This window comes from Limulus polyphemus, unplaced genomic scaffold (genome assembly GCF_000517525.1).
Source record: "Limulus polyphemus unplaced genomic scaffold, Limulus_polyphemus-2.1.2 Scaffold3259, whole genome shotgun sequence".
In the NCBI taxonomy this organism is placed as follows: Eukaryota; Metazoa; Arthropoda; class Merostomata; order Xiphosura; family Limulidae; genus Limulus; species Limulus polyphemus.
Window position 1 is genome coordinate 8600 of NW_013668869.1, and position 25441 is coordinate 34040.

At 33.2% G+C, this 25441-nt stretch overlaps 1 protein-coding gene and 1 long non-coding RNA gene across 2 annotated transcripts in view; one reads left to right on the forward strand and one right to left on the reverse strand.

Moving 5' to 3' along the window:
* LOC106469005 overlaps positions 1-19673 on the forward strand; it is a 27536-nt gene extending 7863 nt beyond the window's left edge. Inside the window, exons 2-3 of the long non-coding RNA XR_001291412.2 lie at positions 15119-15762; positions 16841-19673. This is a non-coding gene — a long non-coding RNA (uncharacterized LOC106469005). The remainder of the gene's footprint in view (positions 1-15118; positions 15763-16840) is intronic.
* The window catches only part of LOC106469004 (claspin-like), a 56933-nt gene continuing 48843 nt past the window's right edge, over positions 17352-25441 (reverse strand). Inside the window, exons 18-20 of the mRNA XM_022397406.1 lie at positions 22994-23076; positions 19019-19168; positions 17352-17546 (exon numbers count right to left, since the gene is read on the reverse strand). Of these exons, the coding sequence (XP_022253114.1) occupies positions 17436-17546; positions 19019-19168; positions 22994-23076 (344 nt within the window). The 3' untranslated portion in view covers positions 17352-17435. The remainder of the gene's footprint in view (positions 17547-19018; positions 19169-22993; positions 23077-25441) is intronic.

Sequence of the window (25441 nt, forward strand, 5' to 3'; positions counted from 1 at the left end):
CCCTCAGCAACAACTTGAGGAGATTGGGTAGGCCTTGTGTGCCATACTTTCCAAGTTCTGTGCCAGCTCTTGCAGGCTCTTGTCCTAAACCTAGCCCTGTAGACTTCAGACTGATTTGGGGTTCCATACCTGAGTTCTAGAGCCGCTACCAGTGCTCTATAGTTGTGCCTGTCATCTGCTGACAACTGCCCAAGTATTTCCAGTGGTTGTCCCTTCAAGCTCGTTGCCAGTTATACTGCTTTCTGCTCCTCTGTCCATCCATTCGTCTCTGCCAGGAGCTCAAATTGTGCTCTATATGCTTCCCACGGTGCCTTCCCATAGAATTCCTGTGTGTTCCTACGTACTGGATCACCCCTATTGCTGACATTCATATCTGGGATGTGACTTCTAACAGGACTGAAGATGTCTGCATTAGGGTTTAGATGCGGGGTCTGGAAGGGGCTTGCCGTTGTCTGGGGCTGATTAAGTTGATAGTTAATGTATCTTTCTTGTGTAAAAGACAATAAATCATCCTTTAATGTATTTAATTCGCTTTGAAATTTACTAATGTTTTCCATTTGTACTTCTTGCCACTGTTGTTGACTTTCCTGTAACTGTTGGAGACTTTCTTTTTTGTTCATTTTCTTTCTCCTCCAACCACTGCTGTAGTCTCTCTTCTTGTTTATTTTCGTTCTCCTCTAATAGCTGTTGTAATCTCTTTTCTTGTTTCTTTTCTCGTTCTTCTTGTTTCTTTTCTTTTTCCTCCAACAACTGCTGTAATCTCTTTTCTTGTTTATCTTCTCGTTCATCTTGTTTCTTTTGCTGTTCTTGTATTGCTGCCATCAAATCTGCTGAGCTGTAGTTTGATTTGATGCTTCTCGTTTAAATTTTTTTTTCTTTTCTGTCCCACTCTCTGACATCAATTTGTTACGTCTCTGGTCGTTAGTTAATTTTCCCTAAAAATTCTTTCCGAAGAAACTTTAGCGATACAAGTCCTTTCTTAAATAAAACCGGTTTATTCTTTCTGAATACAACTTTGCAATACACTTAATCTCCACAGTCACGCTATAACAAACGCTATAATTCACAACGAAAGACACGCGCTCGACCCAACAGTACGTCTCTATCTCTGTCTACAGTTCAATTACACATTACACACTGTTGCCGTCACTTCTTGGCGGCTTATATATACAAGAATACCGCATATCTAGTAAACGCTCGAGGCTTCATGAACCTTCGAGAATATGACGTGTTACTAGTGTCACGTGACCCCCGCTGTCGTAACATTATGTTGGGATAAGTAGCTTTTAGCTGAGAAGGGTCAAAAGACTAAATAAGAGAGTTAGTGGTCTAAAACTGGTTTGAGGGTAGTTTTTAGCAATTAAGAGTTCTTTGTTCAATGCAACATTGTTTTATTGATGTAAACAAGAGCTTATAATGATGGGATGAGTGGATTCCATCTGAAAACAGGAAAAGACAGAATTATTGGTCTTAAATTGGTTCTTAGTGTTTAAATGTTTTTCCTGTGGCTATTGCATTTTAGGAAACGCCATCTTTCATTGCTAAACTAGAATTGTATTAAGTCTTAACTGGATCCTGGTCTGTTTTTTACAATATTATAATGAATATTTATCATAGACTAAAGTATATGTAGGTAATTTAAACACTGTTCAAAGGATTGGATTTTCATGAACTTTAGGATGATATGATGCATGGTATTTAACTAAGTAGGACAAGTGTACTAGATGGCATAGGTAGCCTGTGTAAAAAAGTGGTATATATATTTAAAAATCTCTTGAGGTTTCAACCCCAGCTTCATCTTTGCTGTAGCTTTTATATACCGATTCCAGTTAAGTTTAAAATCATAAAATGCATCTGTGTATAAGAATTTAGCGAAGTCTTTCATGTGAATCTGTACATTATGTTAAGTCATATTTCTGTAGGTTTAATTCATGTTTTAACTGGATGTTGTTTTTAATTTTTATTATTTGTATGAAATATCTAGTCACTTTAATTTGTTTTGAATATATGGAGCTGCTATATTAGGTTATACAATGCTGTTCCACATAGCCATGACACCTACAAGTTGAAAAGTTGTACATGTGGGTCTTAAATGTAGGGGATAAATCAATCCATTTATGTAAAGGTTAAGCAACAAAGGACTAATAGCTCTTTTCTGGAGTACATTTGCCTCAGGAGTAAAATGAGACTTAATACCATTAAGTCAGATAGCAGTTGTATATAAGGAGTAAGTAAATGTATTTTAAACCATTGTGCTGTGTACCGTCAAGATGGCAGGCTATGGTAAACTGCTATATCTGTTCTGTTTTTGAAAGGTACATATGGCTAGTGCTTAACTCCAGTTTCCAGTAGCACAAGCTGATGAGAGAAAATCAAAACATAGTATATCTGTTGAAAATACTGTAACTTTAAATAAAAACAAACAAAAATTAATAAATATAAAATAAAAAGTTATCTTAATTGAGCAATGCAGCTTTATTTGGAACCAGTACCCTGGGCTGCCAAGATACCTTTTGATAAAAGGTACTTTGCAGGATTATCAGATGAAGTTAAAAATTTTCTTAGGTAGCCAAATGGACAAAAGAAATATTCCTATTTGTTAGGTGTTTTTTAAAAAATAATATGTTACTTGTTATCTGGGTGAGAGTAACGGGGTGGGCTTGACATATTTGGATTTTTAAAAACTTTTGATAATGTGCATCTTAAAATGATCAGTTAAAAAATTATCTGTTTCGATTTAGGAGTAGGGATAAGTTAGTTAAATGTAATAGAAGATTGGCTTGATAGAATAAAGCAGCATTTCCCAAAGTGTGGCCCCCGACCCAGTACTGGTCCATGAAAAAAAATTCTGGTCTGCAGAAAACTAAAAAAAATTAAGTTAAATTGATTTTAATCCTTTCACTACCAGCTGCCATTTTTAAACTTTCTCTAAGCCCTTGTTGTATATTAAAGAAAGATGTAATTAAACCAGTTAATATAAATATATATTCTAATAAAATTAATATTTGCAGAAACATTATAATAAATTTTCATTTCATCTAAGTTGGATTTCTCAGTATTTCAACTAAGCTAATATAACAGGAAGGAAAAATGAAAGTTTGTACTTAAGGCTACAAAACTATAGAATTCACAAGTTGATGGCTGCCTTTATACCGTTAGTCCCTCAGGAATTAAGGTGTTCTCACTTAGTGCAATTTAGAGAGCCTAAGATTAAATTTTAGGTGTTGATAACCTTGAGATTCTTGTGAAATGCCGTAAATTTAAACCACATCTTAGCTAGACACGTCCCCATGCTGAGTCTAAGCCGATCTACCCCTGTCTGTAGGTACGATCAAAGAAGGGATTTTGTCTCGCATAAAAGGACGATTTGTTCATTCAAGTTAACCGGTTCTTCAACACCAAAGTTTTAGGAATTTTATCCCAAATGTGTTAAATTTGCTTACTCTATTAATGGAAATTGACAGGCACGCAAGACCTGAGTCTTACATCTGGTAGTGCCAAGTGGCAGCAGACAAGTTGCTGGTGGCTGATGCTGGAAGTGTCAGTTTGTTCTGAGAAGAGAGAGAGAATTGTTTGTGACTTAGTTTGTACTAACTAAAAATTTTTAAAGTTGCTTATTTTTAAGAAAACCCCTCTCCAATATGGATAGATGGCTGAAGAAACATGCATCTCACAAGAAAACCTCAATTGATGTGCAAATGCAGCCTAGTTCTAGTGAAACTGAAGTTCATGAAAATAATAGGCCTAATTATAACCGTGTAAGAGTTGGGCAGCTTGGTATCAAAGAAAAGAAAACAAAGACCTCTTGGACTTGACAGTATTTTGATGAATATTTGAAGTATGGTTTTATAAGTGGTGGTAGCAATAATGACTTGCCACTATGTGTTCTTTGTTGTTCAACATTATGAAATGAGAGCATGAAACCATCAAAACTGAAATGCTACTAGGATACCCGACATCCAGAATACTCGAGTAAGCCAATAATTTTTTCATAAATAAGAAAAATGAATTTTTTTTTTTTTTTCCAAACAAATAATTTCACACACTTTTTCCACAAGATCTTCCAATGAAGACTTGGTTATGGCCTCATATTAAATTTCAAAACTAATAGCCGAGACAGGTTATCTGCATACTATTGGTGAAACGTTAATACTTCCTGCAGTAAAAATAATTACATCTCGTGTTTATAAAAAAAACAAGAAAATCACTTTAATTTACTGTCCCTATCTAATAAAACAGTGAAGTGTAGAATTGTGGATATGGTTAAAAATATTGAAGAAACTCTTATACGTCAAGTTCACTGCAGTAAGTTTTTTCATCATAAGTGGATGAAAGGACAGACTTAGAAGATAATGTCAATTTAATGTGCTTTGTAAGATATGATTATAAGGTTACAATTCATGAAGATTTATTGTTTTGTAAACCACTTCCAACAAGAACAACGGCTGACAAAATTTTTAATTTAATCAATAATTTTATAATTTAGAGTGGTATTCAATGGAAAAAATGTGTTGGAATGAGTACCGATGGTACTTGCTCAATGGCAGGTTCCTATACAGGAGTTTTCCAGAGGATCCAAGCAGTGGCACCAGACTGTGAATGGGTGCATTATAGCATTCACAGAGAGGCATTAGCTGTGAAGAAAATGCCCTTACTTTTGAATTCAACTATGCCAGAATGTGTTAAATTTATAAACTATATAAAATCTGGTTTGTTGAATTCCAGAATCTTTATTGCTTTGTGCAAAGAATTAGGAAGTGAACACAGTGGTTATCAAATGGAAATGTCTTAAAAAAGACTCATTGAAATGAAGAATGAAGTTATCTTGTTTTTGGAGCAAGATCCCCCATCAGCAAAGGATGCAATATTTGAATTTAGAGACAGGTTTCATAATTTGCATTGGTTAATTAAGGTGGCCTGTTTATGTGACATTTTTGGCTTCTTAAATGTGTTAAATCTAAATTGACAAGGTGCTAACAAATATTTTTAAAGTCCATGAAAAGATAGAAGCAGCTATAAAAAAAAATTATAAGCCTTTCTCTACTTTAACAGAATTACAAAACCAAGATGAAGAAAGTAATATTCCAGATGAAATTTCCTCATCAATCAAAGAGCATCTTTTGGGGCTAAAATCATGCTTGAAGGAATATTTTCCTCCAATTGACAGGAGTAAAATGTGGATCAGGAACCCTTTTACTGTTGACATGGCAAAAGAGAAAGGATTATAACCAAGGAAGATGGACCAGATGCATTTCTCCATGTTCCAATACCCCTGCCTCACAAACTTACATCAGATTTGCCCATGGGGTCGTGTCTATCAGTTCCATGTCTTTCAATTTGGAATAGCGTTAGCCCCTACTTTTTCTTCACATTTTGGGGTCTTTTGACCATTATTTCCATGGTCTGGGACTACAGTTCCACTTTTACATGATCAACAGGCTTCTCCTCTCCCTTTCCCATGTGTGATCTGTTGATCAAACTTCACCTCTTCTTCGTGGAGCTGCTTGCTTGGGATGGCTTTTCTAAATTTCCAACTCATTCTTAACCCTAACCCAATATATTATTTATCTATGGATACTTTTTAACTTGCATCTCAGTTGTGCCCAGTCTTCTCCTACCTGTCTGCTGGATCTCATAATTCTAGTCACCTAAGTTTGTACCTTTCCTTTATCTGCACATTAGGTTCTCTCTTTAAAAACTATGGCTTTTTAGAACCTCTCTTTCCACTCAGCTACACTCATATTTGTCCCCACCAGTGGGCACTATGTGTCTAATGGAACCATTTCAGGAATCCACTGTCCTCGTGGGTCCTTCTTCTTTCCCATTTCTTGGAGGATCTTACCCAGTAGGTGGACCACTTAAACTTTACCACTTTTGTTCCCTTACCTCTTCCCAAGCCTGACTTTTCCTATTCCTTGATGCATCTCTCACAGGGTGGGGTGCATCCCTGTATGTCTCTTTCACTTCAGGATCCTGGACTTCTGAAGAGAGTTCTCCCCACACCAGCATCGTGGAACTGCTTGTAGTCCAAAGGGAATGATTCCATTTCTCCCCCTTCTGATGGATTTTATGGTTATAGTCCATTTAGACAATTGCACAGTAGGGTTTCATGTAAACCATCAAGAGGGCACCCATTTCAGAACCCTCTGCTTCCAGATAGTAGATCTCCTCCTTTGGGGCCCATTCTACTTGGGTGAGTTTGATTGCCTACCTTCTGCCAAGCACTCTGGACTTTGTTATGGACAGTCTTTCACGAGGGGACCACCACTTTTGTACATAGAGGTATTGTGACTCCCTGTGCAACATACATTTAAGCAGTTCTGTTGGGTAGACATAGCTGAAAGATAATTTCCATAGTATGCCAATTCCTTGGAAAATTCCAGAACTAAGATCAGAGACAGCTACATGAGAGTGAGAGCTGTGGTGACCACAGGACCTTTTGGCACAAGCTGTCTGCTACACTTCTCAATTTGGAACCTATTAGTTTCTTGGAGCTGAAGTAGCAGTATTTACCACTTGATGCAGAGTTGGTTGACACCAGTAGCCTTACCTACCATACTGAATGGCAAGATATGGGTAATTCGTGTTAATGTGTCCCAGCTGTCCATACTTGGAGTAGATGCATTGGTCCTTCCTTCCAGAGCAATGTTTGAGTGAAGGCATAATTGGCATTGGCTGTGGCATTAACATTATGGAAGGACCAGGGAAACCATTCCCACTCATTGGGATCCAGTTTGACATAGGGTAAACACTAAAAGATGGGGGTGGGGGTCTGTCTAAGGTATAGCTATGATAGCTGCCATTGTATGTTTCTTCTTCTTCTTTGACCTATTTGAAGTAACAACTTTGAACCTCTTTGCCACAGAAGCTGCTTCTGTTAGGGTGCGAATGTCTCACACAACAAGTGCTAGATCATCTCACCAGGTAACACCTGTGCAAACTGTTATAAGTGGATAGTTTTGTGATGTGCCAATGTCATTACAGGTCATCCTTTCCTATGCAGCTCATCCACATAAGCAGCCGAGTTCTTGATGGGACCTCTTTATTGTGTCTTAAACTCGTGCTAATGAATAGCTTGGTTTTCCAAAGGGTCAAAATGCTGATTCAACCCAGCTATGACTGTGTCCCAGTCCAAGAGTTGTTCGTCAATCCTTGCTCTAGATTAGGCATTTCACTGCTCAGTCCTGAATCCAATCATTTCAAGCACTTACCTGCCTAAAATGATTCAGGTCTTTTTTTAGCTGCACTCTTAAATATTGGAGAGAGATCTGTTTTGTCTTACTTGCAGGGCTTTTGGCCATAACCAGGCTGAAGTGACCAACACATTGTAGGTATAGTTTAATGTGTATTACCAGAGACTCCTACATATGGATGAGCATTAGTTCCTTACCCTAGGGTAACAAAATGGTGAGTTACCATAAACAACTAATTGGCTTTGCACAACTCCAGGTGTCTCTGTGACCAGTCACCCTGGTAGTATACCTTGCATCATGGAGAGGCTCAACTGTCCCATGGATCATCAACTTCACCATTTAGTGCCACCTTTCTCAACTACTGGCAAAAACAGGTGAGTTGTATGGACAAAGTCACCAGTTGCTTTTGGCTAGTATTGGGTGGCCTCAACCAGCAAAAGCCTAGGTGAGTCCTGTAGAGACAACATATTTAGTCTTAGACTGGCCAGAACACACACTCTCATGATAACACTCAATCATCTGTGCCATTTTCACTGAAATTAACCTTTAGATGAAGAACTCATTCGCAGTATTGGCAAAAATCTGACGGCCAGGAGGGAACTTTTCCAAGATCTGACCAGTCTCTCAGACAAATCGTCTCTCTTAATGACTAACTCTTTCTCTTGGTGATAAGTCTAAGTCTCATCAAGAGAAAAATGGAAGCTTCTTCAAGAACTGGAAACTTCCCCTAAGAATAATTGGATAGGTTTACAAAACAACAGGGGGTTGTACATAAAATCTGAATTCTCTGACTTTAACTGGGTTTGAAAAATGAAAAAAAATGGACACAACATGTAACAAAATGAAACAATCTTTATTCAGTTCAGAAAAAACAATCAAAAAGAGTGTCTTTTTAAAGGATGGTGCCTTTACTTGGTAGAACTCTGTATCCAAATCTAGATATGCAACTGTCTAGAACTTTGTCAAGAATCTGTTCTAAACTGAGAAATCATGAAACAATAATACTACTCTTCTCAAGACACATGCTACCCACATGACTGTTGGTCATTCTCCTCAAGAAATAAGGAAATTTATCTCCTGAGATCATTGACCCACCAGTGGGGAAAAAAAAATCACACTACTTTTATATAGTATGTTCAACTTTTACAGAAATTTTTCCCACAGAAAGGCACATGGGACACCTTAGTTGGTTTACCTATAATAGTAGGTAACTATGGTAAAAGGAATATTGCTACTTCTTTGACTAGCATTCTATGCTAAACTACATACACCTTTATATATGAATTTGGAAATCTGTGTTAAACAAAGGGATAAAAAATACATGGTATGCCTGCATACTTCAAGTGAACAAAGCAATGATAGCATGAATCTCTTGTATAATAAAACTTTGATTCCACTTTAGAATATAACAAAACTATATGTACAAGTTAGACAATGTATGATTGTGTATCAAAATGTTTGGTGTCATGATGTTTCAAAAACTTCATAAAAATATGGACTTTCCAAGCTTGGAAAGCTCCCTATTCATTTCTTATCGACCATATAAACCCTGACTAAGCTAATGGCAGGAAAAATTTAAATACAAATACATAACACTAGTTAATTAGCTGTCATCCATATCTGGCTATTTGAATATGCTCATTTATAAAATAGTTTAATTTTTGTGTATTTTGTTTTGTAATGTAATTACAATTAAATTACAGTCAAACTATGTATACAATGTTTATAAATTCAAGATATTTCTATTGCAATTCAGAAAACTTCCACGTAATCATCTTTTGAGTACTACACCAGACATGTTCCAGTTTTAAAATCCTACAAAACCAACAATACATTGCAAGAATGAGGTGTGGCATAACATTAGCTTTTCTGGGGGTTTGGACTGACACTTGGTTCTCTTATCACTGGCTTTGCATATAACTCAAAATCTCCTCCATTTGATGATCCTTTTTTTTGACAAGGGTCCAAAACAAGAAAAAACAATTGGACCAGTGTGTCTTATTTTTGGCTTTATTACACTAACATCTAGAATTGTGTTGTTTATTAGAACAAAGATGTTACAATCTTGTAGAGCCAATGAAAACATTCTCATGTTATCCATCACCCACCTTAAATATCAGTAAACTGCCAGTGTGAAGATTAAGCTATATGTATGGATATTGTCATATACAGAGCTAATTTTCATTTATCAAATATTATCATCAATCCAACACTTTGTTTGAGTTTAAAGCCATTTCCGAGTGCCATATCAATGTACACTAAAATAGTACTTATACACACTATCTCTGACATCAACATTATAATCAGAGACAAGTGTATATTTCTTGTTTACCACTGTAGATAAACCATAAGGTAGAAGTACATGACTGCAAATCCAGTGAAAACTTGATTAAAACAAACTTTAAAAAATACGAACTTGTCACCTTGCAGATGAGAAGCTAGGACATTGGTCTTTACACTAACAAATTTTCAATTTTTCGTTTTTGGAGTTTCACCTCAAGGTCAAATGTCAAAACATTTTTAAAAGGAGAATACTGCTTCTTTTATTTTTTCAACAAGGACTACTACGTTTGAAAAGTCTTCCACCTATAAACCAATCAATCATAACATGCCCTCTACAACCCACCAAATACTAAAAATACTATACACACACTGACCTGAAAACAAAACATTGTCTTCTATACTTGTGTTTCTATAACAGGCAGTCACTGTCCATACAACTAAATTTAATCATGAATTCTCTGCCTAAACAATCTATCTAAGAATAAAATAAAAACTTTTTTTTTTGTTTGGTTATTGGCAATATGATTTTAGTATGCTACATTAATTATTTTCTTTAGAACTAAAATCAGCAGTAGTTGGAGTTGACTGAAATGATTCTCAATTTTCATATGTATATGACGTGCTACTTAGATGTTGGTTCAATCCACTATTAGTTTAATATGGTGGTAGTGCCTCAACTGGAAAAGGCTGAGTGTCAACAGGAGGAATAACATATCCAGTTCCAGAGAAAGGTAGATTTGGTTGTCCCAAAGATGTTCCTGAAGGTGGAAGATCAGAATGAAAATATGCAGAACCTGATATGACAGGTGGTGGTGGTTGTGGACCTAAAATTTGTTGTTGCTCTTGAACTCTGTAAAATCAGTAGTTGTTGACCAAGTCCTTCTGCTCACATTATGAACTTGTGCACAACTACTCAGTAATTTTTTTCTTCAGTTGGGAGAGGAGTTTGGATTGAAAGGACTACAAAGGCACTTGTTGTTACTATTGGGAACTTTGAACCCTAACTTGTTGATATATGTTTACTGATGGCTGTGGTCACTAGAATGTAGTTTTTCATTGTTGTAACTGGCACCTGACCAGCAAATAAAAATTAACAGAATCATTGAATTTAAACATAACTGTACACTCTGTGAACTAAAATTCTCAACAGACATGAAGAAAGCAATATAAAGTCAAAAATCATCAGCTTTGCTGGGTGAAAACTAACAAATTGAACCAGAGTCTGTAAGTTTTTAATTTAACTAATTCAGTGAAAATTTAACAGGCTTTCTGCTGTAGGTAGATTTAGGACTAAAATCACTATTCCACTCATACTTTTCTATTTTCCTCATTACATTATCATACATTCTTCCTTTATTTAGCTTATCTAGCAGAATAATCCTTTTCCATCCATTAGGTTGTTTTCCTTTTATTCTTCCTTATAAGACCTTCTCTGATTACATGCCTAATCCATTTCCAATGAAGATTCAACAGGGTATAATTTCTGAAAATTGTAATGTATTTTCATTTAAATAATGATCTTAGATAAGGAAAGTTCCAAAACTGGATGTTAAATCTTGATGGAAATCCTCCATTCTATAAAATTGCTGTAAATAATTGATATATTCATCTTGCTTCCTTGTGAGGCACGAATATTGCTAATCATCTGGAAGTTAACTTTACTTCAGTGCTACCTTGTTATTCATCTGGTTCAAATAGATTTAAAACATTTTGGATGTTGCAGATGTTTATAGGTTACACAGTTACTTGGAAATGTATGTTTACTGCCTGAATAGGGTATTCCGTCCTCACAGCATAATTACATATGATCAGAGATGTAGCACAGAAACATACTTGTAACTTAACAGCATAAGAAGTAGAATGTACATGTGATAGTAAAAGGATCGTGTTATTTAGTTTAATGTCATACCTTTTTGTCTCATTTAAAGATTTATATGAAATAGTCAATCTTAGGACACTTATACTGCTTATATATTATTTAATATTAAATATGAATTTCCTATCATATTAAAGTGTCCAAATTTAAATGTGGATATTTTCCTTATATTTGTCTGACATGTGACTAAATTAAATAATATCTATGAAGATATGTGATATTTTAAAAGTAAAATAAGTTAATCAAGATTAATCTAGAATTGTGGTCTTAACCTGTGATCTGACAACTCCTAAAGGACCTTTGGACATTCTGAAGTGGTTCCATGATGGTAATGATTGAGTTTCCTTATTATAGTTAAAAAAATTATTATATTGATTAAATGAAAATAATATTTTACTTGAAAATTTTACGAACTTGCGTATTTATGCAAGTGCTGCTTTTATACACTGTACATCAATTTCTGGAGGTCTGCAAGATTGTCATTGGATCATGATAATTAAGTTTTAGAACCACTGATATAGAATATTCCATTATATTGTATTATAGCATTTTGAAGTAAAAATAATGTATAACAGTTTCTTTCTAACAAAGAGGGCTGAATTTATATTGATGAGATGTACTGTACATGATTAGGTGTAGTGGCCTGATAATAACACCAAAAAAATAATCCTAAAAAGAAAATCACTTCACTTTGTTATGGTATGAAAAGGAATTACTGTACATGTGTTAGGTTTTTAACAATTGTTGATTTCTATATAAAATCAAATAAATTATATTTTTTCCAATTTTCAATACTTCCTAATTTTATTTTTCAGAAAATATAACACTATGGTTGTTCCAATTATGTTGGTAAATTGCATTAGGTACCACGTTTAAACCCTTTTTCCACATTTATACCAGTTTTGAAGTTCCATAATTATTTCTAATTATATATACAAATTGATATTTAAAATTTTTTTGCATATGGCTAGCTATTTATGAAAAAACTAGTATTAATTTACTGTGATTTTAGTATTATTTGTGGTGTTACAATTTTCGTGGGTTGGTTGAATCATGAGATTAATACCTCAGTGATACAGATATAGAAAGGTCTGATATATATTCTATGTTTTGGTCTCTGGTTCTAGTCATTTAAATAAGGTAATGATAATTTTACTTAAGTGTAATTGATTTATAATGAACATAACATTTGTATGGGAAACTTGCAAATAAAAAAAAATGTTTTTTAAAATTTTCATTCCAACACTACAAAGTATAAGGATAACTACAAAACACAATAATAAAACTAGAATTTTTGTAAATGTTAATGCCATATACTGAACAAAGTTCTTTAAGTTTACCATAAGCAGCTTTTGAAAAGCTCATTTCGAAGGAAGTCATTACATTCTTACATATATCATGATTAGTGAAGTGGATCATCTATTGTTTCAGAAATGATGTTTAGAGGCTCCATTAATTAAATAGGTATGTTTTTTATTATTTAAGTTTAAAATTGGAGGACAAGTCAGATGGTAGGATACTTTTATAAACAGGCCACATCCCATAAAGGAGCAACAAAAGTATATAGGTTGTACTTTTATGCAAAAATGGGTTCAGAATACACATGCTGACATAGTCATCTAGAATATATCAACTTAATAACCAGAGCAAAGCCGGGTGTTTTTGCTAGTTCAATAATATGCTTATGAAATAGAATTTATGAAGGAATGAAACATTTTTATGACTTTTAACCAGTGCTCACAATATGATTATACAATCTGCAAAAAAATAAAACATGAATATTTGAATGATTTAATTGGATTTATATGTAGTACCGTAGAAAAATTATTACAAAATATTAAATTGACACATCAAACGAATAAACAAGTGCTAGGTCTATTGGACTGAGTTTCTGTTGGAGAAGGAATACTGACTACAATTTCAAGTGTACCATGTGTATTTAGATAAATTTAGCAAGCTCTTATTAAAATGTACAAGTCTGTTGTGCAAAAATAATTAGATGAGTTACAAAGGTATTTATACTCAAGATATGTCTGTGAATTGATGAGGTCAGTCTCCAAGTGGAAGTACAAGGTGATGTGCATATGTAGAATAAAAATACTTTTATCCATCTTAGAATTTGCATAATCTCTAGAACCTCTGAAATGCATATCTACAGTTATTACAATATCTGTTTGAATTGTATCTGATATTTATTCTTTTATACCACGAATTGTTGTCAAGTCAGCAACATAGGGTAAAATGAATAGCTGATAACTCTGACATCAAATACATAATACCATGTTGAATGGCACTCTGTAAATGGTCATGTCATGGCTTATGCACTTTCTGTCCAGCCTGCACAAATAGAGTTAGAGACACAATGGCTTTAAAAAAAATTGGTACAGTAATCATCTCAGTTGAACCTTCACCAGGGTGCTACCTCAGACTGCTCATCTGTTGGATACCTCCTAAAATTGACATGGTACCTTCTAATTGATGTAAAATTGAAAATCCTTCTACATGTACGTGTAGATAGTCATTGGTGAAACGGTAGCTCATAGACTTGTGTAATTCTACAAGAATTGGTTTGGAGAGATGCATCACCTGTCAAGGATCAGTTTTATCACCACTTTTATGAACTTGGAGAAAAGTTGTGACACTTTGTTCATGCTGCTACTTAACCTTAGATGTAATAATGGCAGTAACTTGGCCTAATTACTGTAAATACTGACTGATGAACACACAATAGCTTACTTTATGAGTAACCCAATCATAAAGAAAACTAAGAAAACAATATGAAATAATGTTTAGAATTGAAATTAAGGAAAAATTAATTATGCTTAATTCACACAATCTACAGTTGAGATTAATAAGACAAAAAACAATACTTAGAACAATTACAAGACAGATGTTTTGTTTTAGGTAGAACAAGCACACAAAAAGTGAATTCTAATGACAGTATTTTTCAGTTAATCAATAGATGTATCATGTTATAAAAAAAATTAAACTTCTGAGATTTTTCCATTGAAGGTTTTCAATCCATGAACACAATTTCATCTAAATGTGATTGTAACTAAACCAGAAAAAGAGAAACATGATCGTACATTTCTTGAACCACAACTAATTAAAATCCATGTACATTGTAGTTACGTTAAAAACAAGAAATTGGGAAGGGGTCAGTTGGTTGTCTTCTGACATAATATTACAAGCTTGACATTAAAGGGAATAAAGAAAGTATATGAAGTCCATGATTCAAGTAAAGAGATGAGGACTTTTAACTTACAAAAAAAAAACAAATTGTAGAAATAAAATATTTTATAACAAGTACTTTATGAATACTTTTATAAAACTTTTCGATTATCTGATACACATTAAGTACTTCAACAGACACAAGTCTGTTTTCTTTAATCTGTGTTACATTTTGTGTGGTATTCTGAAATTAAAATATACCTTTTGGACTTTTCACTTACAAAAAAAAAAAACAAATTGTAGAAATAAAATATTTTATGCTTAGAAAAGTCCAAGAGGTATATTTTAATTTCAGAATACTACACAAAATGTACCACAGATTAAATAAAACAGACTTGTGTCTGTTGAAGTACTTAGTGTGTATCAGATACTCAAAAAGTTTTATAAAAGTATTCATATAATTCATAAGGCAACTTCTATACTCAGTGTACATGCATATGTGGTAAAAAATATACAAGTATTTCATTTTTAATTTGGTTCAGAAATATAGTTATTAATCCACTTACATATTAAAAATGTTTATTTTAAATTTCAGAAAAAATCTTGCACACCAGTGAACTACTACAGGAGTCATGTTCCAGTTTCAAAATCCACAAAACATGCAATACATTACAAGAATGAGGTGTGGGGGAGTATTAGCTTTTGCTGGGTTTGGACTGATTTTCATGGGTTGTTTTGTCACTGGTTTTGCATATAAACCAAGGTATCCTCCTTTTGATGATCCCTTTTTTGACAGGGGTCCACAGCCAGATAAAATAATTGGACCAGTGCTTCTTGTTTTGGGCTTTACAATACTAGTGTTTGGAATTATTTTGTATATCAGAACAAAGACAATGCTACAATCTGTAGTCCAATGGCAACCACAACAAGTGGTAAACACACAACCACCTCTCTTGTCAGGTGCTACACCTTTTCAGCCTTATCCACCACCACCAGGAGCAAACGTTTTTGATGGAAGACCAAATCAACATTTCTATGGATCAGGGAGAGTTAACCCTCCCAATGAACCCATCAATCAACCTTTTCCAAATTATGCACCACCACCCTATCCAGCCTATACTGGAGAGAACCAACATCTTAATGATCCACCAGTACCAACTGCTCCTGACTTTTCTTCTACAAAACAGACTGCTGACTACTAGTTTTGCACCTGACTAGAATGGATTGCCAAACACACAGGTAAAAATTTTTTGGTTTTACCTTTGGTCAGTAGTGTTATTGAATGTTCTGTAAGCTCTTTACCTGTGATTAAACTGCAGTCAATAAAATATATAAAATTTGTGTAGGAAAACAGTATTTTTTAAAATTTTGACATGAAAAAGTTTTAGTAAAATAACAACTTTTATGCATTTAGTGTCATAACATTTTATTTTGGTATTTTATGAATTTAACATTGTTACTTAAATCAATAGCTATTAAGTTGGTAAAGTTAAATATCAGCCTTCTGACTAATCATGTTTGATTCGTTGGGATTCAATTGTCCAGTGTGTCAGACATTGGTTTAGTAACAGGTTTTCATGAATACTCCAAGGAAATGTTAAAACATGTGATAAGTGCTTTGACTTTAACTAACACAAAATGTTTATGCTTCTTATGATACAAGTTTATTTTTGTGTTTCACTTTCTAATTGTCATACTTAACCCACCATATTCAGTGCTGTATTGTATAGAAGTCAACTTGATTTTTTTAATGCTGCTTTCAATCTTAATACATGGATCTTGCACACGTTTTTTTATAATAATGTCTTTTTGTATGAGAATGTTATAAATACTTTTATATTAGACTAATTGTTTGTGTAAGGTTAGCATTATTTTACATAGAAACTTCATATTGCTGTATTGATTACAGGTCATTGTAGCTTTAAAAATGACCAGAACTCTAGTCAAATGGTGCGAGGAGAGGCATTTTTATTTTTTGGTGCTATGTAGTGAGGGATTTTAATTTTGCAACAAAATATATTTGTTACTGTAAGAACAGGACTAATACCAATGTGGACCACACAAGATAACAGGTATTCAAAGCAAAGGGTATTTGCTATATTTTAAGTTCAATTAACATGGGTACAAAATTTCTGTTTTATGATTTCAAATTGAGATATAAGCAAAAGAAAACTTACTATTGCATGATTAATAAATATTTGGTATCTTTGATATTGCATTGAAAATTTCTTTTCATTTTGTCACTTAAAAAACAAAGATCTAGCACACAGGTTATTTTACGTTCTCAACATGTAAATTAAAAATTGTTTATTTTCAGATATTTCTTAAAAGCCAATTTTGAACTTATTGACGAGAGGGAAAGCAGCTAGCCAACAGTACCCAACACCAGATAGTGGGATTTGTTATAAAATACCTACAGCAGAGCAAAAATTTTTTTTTTGTGACTGGAAATGATTCATAGCCTTGGTTGGCACATTGTATATAATTTAAGACTAAATGTCTGATACTTGGTATTAAGTACTTTGCCTCTCATATTTCTTTTTTAACATTACAGTACATGTAATTCTAAGTTTGGACATTAGGTATTTTTGAGATAAAAGAATAATTTATAATATTGGCATTATGTGAATAAATAACTGTGACATTACATATTTTATTTTAATTTTTTTACTGTACCTATCTAATAACTATGCAACTGACAAATGTTTGAGAACGTGTATAGAGATGTATTAACTTAGCAAAATGTTAAAGATACCAATTTCTATGTTGTCCTTTTTTAATGCAAACAGTGATGAAAGAACAGGTTACATTTGTGGTTTTTAAAAACTATAGTTTATTTTTGACAATATATATATATATATATTTTGAAATATTTTTGTACATACAAATACCCACTTCATACTTATGTTAAACTACAGAAAATTGAAAATGCTATTTTGTGAGCTGTCAGCTAAAATAGGCTCCAGTTTACATTTCTTTTTTGGATGTGTTGTGCATTCTTGACTTTTTTTGGCGTGTCTTACCTGTAGAAAATAGATTAATAGTAGTTCAATAAAAACAAAAGCCTCTGAATATGTTAAAAAGATCTAATCAAAAACACCTTAGGTTACCAAAAAAAAGAATAAAATCAAACTGGTAGCTACACTTACAGCAAATATTCATTCATTAGATAGCCAGGCTGCATTTTTTGTTAACTTTGGGCATGGTGGTGAGTAAAACAAAATACATGGCCTAGCTAACTAATTAATAAAAATATTTGTGTAAAATTCTTATCAATGCTATAAGTGTAGCTACCAGTTTGATTTTATTCTTTTTTTGGCACCTAAGGTGTTTATGATTTGGATATTATAAATTTTTGTCAATACACACAAACAAACCATAGCAAGTACAAAAGTGACACTCGATAGTAGACCCACATTAACTTTAGGGTTGCAACCTTATTATTTGGAACAGACCCTTACAGAACCAACCAGATTCCTTAAAATATATAGGGGTAGTTTTTACTTTCAAAAACAGGGTTAATAACTTCCTTTATAGTAACACCATGAAATTTAGATTCAGTTTCTTGTCATAACCCACATGCACGTTGTATAGCTGTAGCAAGCGTCATTATAAATGCCAGTATCACGTGACACTAGATGCTCTTTAATTAGAAGCATTTTGTTAAATTTAGTTAATTTTTGCTTAAAAGTTGGCAATGAATAATAACTGTCCACCCATATGATTCTTTTGTAAATTTGAGCTAAAAACTGCTAATATAGTTTGCTTGGTCTAACCAACATTTAGGTATCTGCATGTGCTTTCACCCTGTAGTTTTGCTGCTCTAAATCAACTGTCTTTAATCTGAATGACAAAAACAACCTACCTTTACTCTCAGGTGAAGCTTAGACTGATAGCTCACATTACTTTTTGTGTAGACGTGCTTAAAATTGAATGTTTTTTGTTGAATAACTTTGCACATGGGCTTATAGTTGAAAAAAACAAACAAAATCTATGAAAGTTAAGTATGTTTTTTTAATTAAATAATGTTTCCCTACTACTAATGTAAAGAAAAAAAAAGAAATTCAATCAAAATTGGAGATTTTTATACTTCTTGTATTTCTTAATGGATTGCCTCAAAATTTGGTATATAAAGTAAGGGTCCAGTGGAGCACATCTACTGAAAATATGATAGTTTGGATCACCACAGTTGGAAAATTGCTAAACTATCACTCCTGCTCAAAACAATCTGCAAGACGCGGTGTCTTGGCCACATGACACACTTCCACGCGTCTTGATTAAAACATAGTTTTACAAGATAATAATATGAACCAATGTTAGACCCTGAGTAATTAGTAGTTACATATCTCAAATAATAAAATTTTCCAGCATTGAATTAAATGAAACATATAATCAAAACACCAGCAATGGACTTCAGAAATTTTCTGTCAAACATTGTTAATATAAAAGCAATAACCAATTTTTGTTTTCATTCTTTCAACCATATTTAACTTACACTAGACTTCTTCGATGGAGAAACTGTCTGGAAAACAAAATTTTTGGCACTCCGCGGGCCTGATACACTGCTGTCACTGGCACTTTTTAGTTTTTCTGCAAGGCGTGATAAAGTATTTCCATCTCGACAAAGGAATGATCCTTTCCGAGTCTAGAATAGAGACCAAGTATCACCAAGTTAGACAAATAATATGAATGTATTCTAATCATACGAAATAAATATGCAATGATTGTCCATTATCTAACTACTCTTAGAGCACACAAATATCATATATTTCGGAGAGTATACAATGAAAAAAAATAGCTGCCCCTATTGCAATATACATAAACTCTGCTAAAATTTCTACTCCAACAGCCACCAAAAGGTTGATATGAAAAGCAGTTTCTTGAGTTATACCCACTTTCAACTTTGGCTTGTAAGGCACTTCTGCAGCCAATGACCATCAATTAATTAATCATGTGAAACACAGTGGGTGTTGGAAGCGGGTAAAAGAAAGCACCACTACCTCTTCCTACAAAGTCACCCTGACCATCGTACAGTGTATACCATGTTCTAAGTATATACATATTGAATTCTTATAGCTTATACAAAACTTTTGGTGAGGTAATAATGAATACGGTAGTAATATGGTATAAATAAACTTTGTGAAAATTATTATTTTTTGTGTTATTTATCATAGCATCCATCTCCACATTATTTTAAGTTCATAACCCAGACAAAGTATGGGTACCTTAGCTTGTGTGAAATAAAACATGAAGACAAAAACAACCAAAATATACTCTAGGACCAACATCTCATAAAACTGTATGGTGTTACAGGTTGCAAAATTACCTGGTGTTAAATGCTCCTAAAAAAATCAAGTGGGGGCACATCAAAATTAAAAAAAACGTGCCGGACTGTCTTATACTAGCTAAAATAATATCTTGGTTTCTGGCTAGTTTAAAAGGAAGTATCCTCCAAGTTATTTTTTTGTATGTTGAATTTATGATTTTGTAGCCCAGAGCCAAAGTTGGAAGTCTAAGCTACATAAAGCTTTGTGTTTAATATCACTGTTACAGCAGACGTGTGGCTTCCCATTAAGTGTACAGTTATGGAATTCCAGAAATAGTCTAAGATCTGGATCTAAAATAAATCAGTGTGTCCATACATAGCCTCAATTTGATATTTATTTGTGACCATTTATTTCAAAATCTAGATTTATTTACATCTAAAGGGTAGGTTACAGCTGTAGGTTTCATGGACTTATGTGATGGTATTCCTCTCATGTAGGAAAGCTCCCCCTCCCCACACAAATAAAAGAAAAAACGTAACGATAATTGGACTCTTAAATTTTTTCGTGAATCAAATTGTCTTCCTTTTTGGCACAGAAAACTCTTTTGGCATCTAAACATTTTGTTGATTGTGTGCATGTGGAATTTAAGTTAGTTTTGTTCCTTGTGTAAGCTTAATGAACAGATACTAGTAATAGTAAAGCACATTTACTTACACAACATTTCAATAATAAGAATCTGGAAACAGTGACTAAACATAATCTGTCTGATGCAAACATTCACCTTCTCTCATCAAGAAGGTGATCAATGAGAACTTTCGTTCAATTATAAAGGATGAATTTGTCTCATTGTGTTGTTTGACTTGGTCCATTAAGAGACAGGACAAACCACATAAACAATACTGAAGATTACCACTGACGATGAGTTAATTTTGCAGACTCGTTTGCTTGAGATGAGAAAGCCTTTACCATCTGTTCAGGTCTGCTAGATCTTAGCACCATTAAATCATTTTGAGGAGTTCTTGAATCAAGACTTTGCTATCACTTGTTTTCCTTCAACATCTACGAAACAACTGACTGCTTCATTATCCAGACAAGAGCTGTCCTGATGATGATGACATTTTTGGATGGATGTTTTGATGTAACATCTTTACGTAGATGATTCAATTGTAAAATTTACCTTTACATTTTACTGATTTATCTTAACGTAGAACAAAAAATATTGATGCATATCCATTCCATTTTTCTGACTGTAATTTATGAATAATGAAAGACACAGCAGACAAAGAACATCTCATATCAGTGTGTTGTTAATGATTTCAACTAATTAGGAAGGATTATATTGATTTGATGAATAACCTTGAATGATTTATGAATACCACAGAAAGATGAAGATAATGCAGGACTGGAGAATCCACAACATTTGTATTGGCAGTTGGGCACTTGGAGGTTTTTGACACAAAACTATAGTTTATCTGTGCTAAACTATTTCTACTTTCCATCAAATGAAATGATTTATCAATTATATATAGTAAAAATGGCACCAGATAAGACTGTTTTAAGATTAAAAAACTTATGGTCAATAAAATTTAAAAACCACTCCTACTAGGCTGTGTCACTCTTTTTCAAGATACTGCCCAATGTTAAAGGGACACAATGAGGTACAACATATAGCAATAGTCTGAGAGTTAAAAGTGGACAATATTTCAGGAGAAACATGGGGTCCTTGTCCTGAATCACATATTAAATGGCATGAAAGTTTTTATTTTTTTCATAGGGCAGGCTTTAAAATCCATATATGGAATAGGCAAAAATTTGATGTTATCAGAGAATCAGATTTGGCTGTGGTGTCCGTTAGCTCATTTTCTTGGTATTGACATGGCCAAGAATCCAAAAAACTAAATGAATATAGAGAACCACATAAAAGGGAACAGTTGCTTGTGAATATTCAGAAAAACTTGGTAAAAACAGATGTTAAACAATTAGGATGCTTGGTTGTAGTCACAGCTTTGCAAGCATACTACAAAGAAACTTGCAACTTTCAAACAAGAAGTAGAGGTTAATAGGACTCTGAGAACAAGCTCTGGACTGGAGAAGGCCCACATCATGTAGAGCATAGCCATTGACGATGCACAGAGTCTAACATCCTCAATACTGCATTCCTGGTTGAGACATAGACAAGAGACCCATAAATCAAACAAGGGCACAATAAATCTGGATCTATCTGCTATCTGTGTCCTCATATGTATGCAATAAAAACCAGCTTATTATCAAGGAGAAGTCCCAAGAATGCAAGTCTTAGCCACAACAAGAACTTGGACATCTCCTAACCCAGATGGAGCTCAGGTTCATGGGGTAATCCTTACTGGCATCAGAAATGCATCAAAGTTGTTAGATGATGAAAATGTAAAACCATTTGCAGTTTGGACATATTTGATGACTAAAAGGATATAAAAAAGTCATTAATATAGAAACTGTTTGCAAGTGTTGATGGAAGTTGTTCACTTACAGCATTGATCTTAATAATAAAAAGTCTGACATCCAAGACACAGACCTGAAGTACTGATCCATGTGGACTCAAAATGACCATTCTGCTGAACTGTTATGAATAAAAAAGGACATATAATCATACAACCAATGGAGGTCCTATAAATTACCAAACATTCAAGCTGTGTCTCATAAGTATTGTCAAGTTTTTTGTTGTCGTTGAGGGGAATATAACTAGTGGAAGTTAACAATGATTACTCTCAACATCAGCTATTAAAGTTCATGCTATCAATCCTCAAAATTAACAGACACAGGAAAAGCAAAAAGTTTACACAGAACATCTAGTTTTTGAAGAATTGGTTTTACTGTGTTACCTGTATAAAATTTTATCTTAAGAATGAAAGTGTTCTTAACTATATATATTTTATACTATCTTTATATTTTCAGAAGTATTATGGTTTTAGGCAACAAAAAGATTTGATAATATTTTAACCTAATTTCTATTTTACCATATTAAATTAATGATTCTACATGAAAATATAGGATTAGTGCAATTCAATTGTTTTCGTAACTTCAGAGCCTCTAAATCCCGTTTTCTTTTTTCACAAATGACGTACACCATATTTGTTATTAGATCTTAAATTCTGATTTTGAGAAGGTTTTGTTATAAATCAGTGTATTGATGAAACTAAAGATGAAAAGAAGATCTAACAACTCACTTGGAATGTTGCAGAATCTTTGGACAAAATTGTAAAGCTGGGATTTCTCTTTTCTTGTGTGGAAACAGGTTCATTGGAGGAGCCTAAAATACAATACTGATGTTAAACTTTCTATTTACTTTACAATCAGTAGTTATAGACAAATGAATTTTATCAATAAAAAATTATTTGGATGAATGTTTCTACAAATTGAATAAAGGAAACAATGTAAAATGCAACACCTTTATTATATATATATCACTATATGTAAAACCTAAGTACAGTACAAGTATATGTTTTTGCAAGCAAACCATCTATATATTTTTCATCTTCAATCCCATAATAATTATATAAAAAAAACGTTTTTTAATTTCAATCATCCGTTTTAAAGTTATACTGTAATAACCCAAAATTCAGAAAATGCTTTACAATAAATTCTTCTAACTCTTCCATTTCCAGTATCAAACAGATCTATACAGCACAAACAATTATTACATGTCTCTCTTGTTTGCTTTAAATTATGTATGGAGAAATATAAACATAACATTAACTTTTATTTATTATAAGGCACTGGACCAAAAAAGTACCAATATTAATTTAAAAAAAAAGTGTAACTATGCAAAAACTGTAGGTACGTAATATCTCCATATTCGAAATCAAATATACAAGTTGACAACTACTTTTTTGTCTCAAAATAGAAAGACTTCCTTTTATTACTGAAAATTTTTAAAAATTTTTATATACACACACACACACACACACACACATATATATATATATATATATTATTTTTTATAAAATATTTTCATTCTCTCTATTATTTTGCTGCTTCTTATTTGCAGAGGTAAACATATAAATGTTAAGCCCTGAAATCAAAGCATGTGACATCACAAGAATTGTAATATACATGGCACATATTTTAAGGAGCAATTCTAGAGCACTGCAATGTGTTTGATTTTGTAAAGAAAAATCAATAATGGAAAACCAATATTTTAGAAGAAAAATATATCAAAAGCACTACTTCATTCCTTAAACTTAAGGATGAATACAATGTTTTGTTTTTTTTGGGGGAGGGAGTATAATAGTTGCAATGGCAAAGAAGCTGAAAATTATTGTTCTTTAAGATAAGTACATATAATAACAACACTTAAAACTTGTAGCAATCAATAACATGATTGATTATTCACTAAGGCCATAAATTGATGAAAGCTGAAAGAAATGGTTCATATATCAAATGTCCAAAATGTATTTGTTTTGTCCATAATATACTTAATAACAACATGTTCTGCATGTTCTCTTTAGTAGAGAAAAGTGTTACTTTTTCACTGTAAGAACATTAAAACATTTGAAGAGTCAAATACAGTTTCTCTCTCTCTGTTGCATAAAATAATGGTAATTTTTAACTAGTTGAGATCTTGCTTTCTTCTCCACTTCAGTAAAATAGGGAAGTTTGGCCTTATTTGAGTTATTTTACTCTGGGTAGGGTTTCTTGCACAAAACAGTCTTGAGATAAGATAATTCTAAAACAAATTTGACTGAAGTGATTTCAAGCTTGTTTCTATGATGGGACTGTACACTTTTAAATAAAGAATTTTAAACACCCATGGCTTAATCCATTTCAGTCACTGTTTGTTTATCACAATAAAATTGATGTAGATTCAGAACTATTATGTAAGAATAATGTAAAAAACTTTATTCTTATAAAATAACAACCGCAAACCAGCAAGAATAGTAATTTCTTCTCATCAATGTAACGTAATGATGATGAAAATGTTTTAAACATTCTGTAGTATAAAAGTACTTTTTCCTTCTAAACTTTCCATATAGAATGGGCCTGGCATGGCCAGGTGGTTAGGGTGCTCAACTCACAGTTTGCAGGTCGTGGGTTCAAATCCTAACCCCACCAAACATGCTCACCCTTTCAGCTGTAGGGGCTTTACAATGTAATGGTTAATCTCATTATTCATTGGTAAAAGAGTAACCCAAGAGCTGGTAGTGGGTGGTGATGACTAGCTGCCTTCCTTCTAGTCTTTTACTGCAAAAATTAGGAACAGCTAGTGCAGATAGCCCTTGTGTAGCTTTCCATAAAATTTAAAACAAACCACAAACCATATAGAATGTACAAAATCTATTAAACAAATATATTTTGCTTTTCTGACTTAGAAAACATATATTTGTTGCTAAGGGACAAGCTAAACAGCATGAGTAGCAAATATTACTGGCTTATTGTTATATAATAATGGGAATAACTGAAACATGGTTAAACGTAGATGATTTTGATGACAGAACTTTCTTTGAAATACAGGCTATTTAATAGGGATAGAGTATTAAAGAGAGGGGAGGAGTGGCTTTATATGTAAAATGTGATTTACATCCTATTAAAGTTGAGGATATCAAAGATAATAACAAGGATGTTGAATCCATTTGGGTTTCTATTAGTGGATATAAATGGAAAAGCCTATTAGTGGA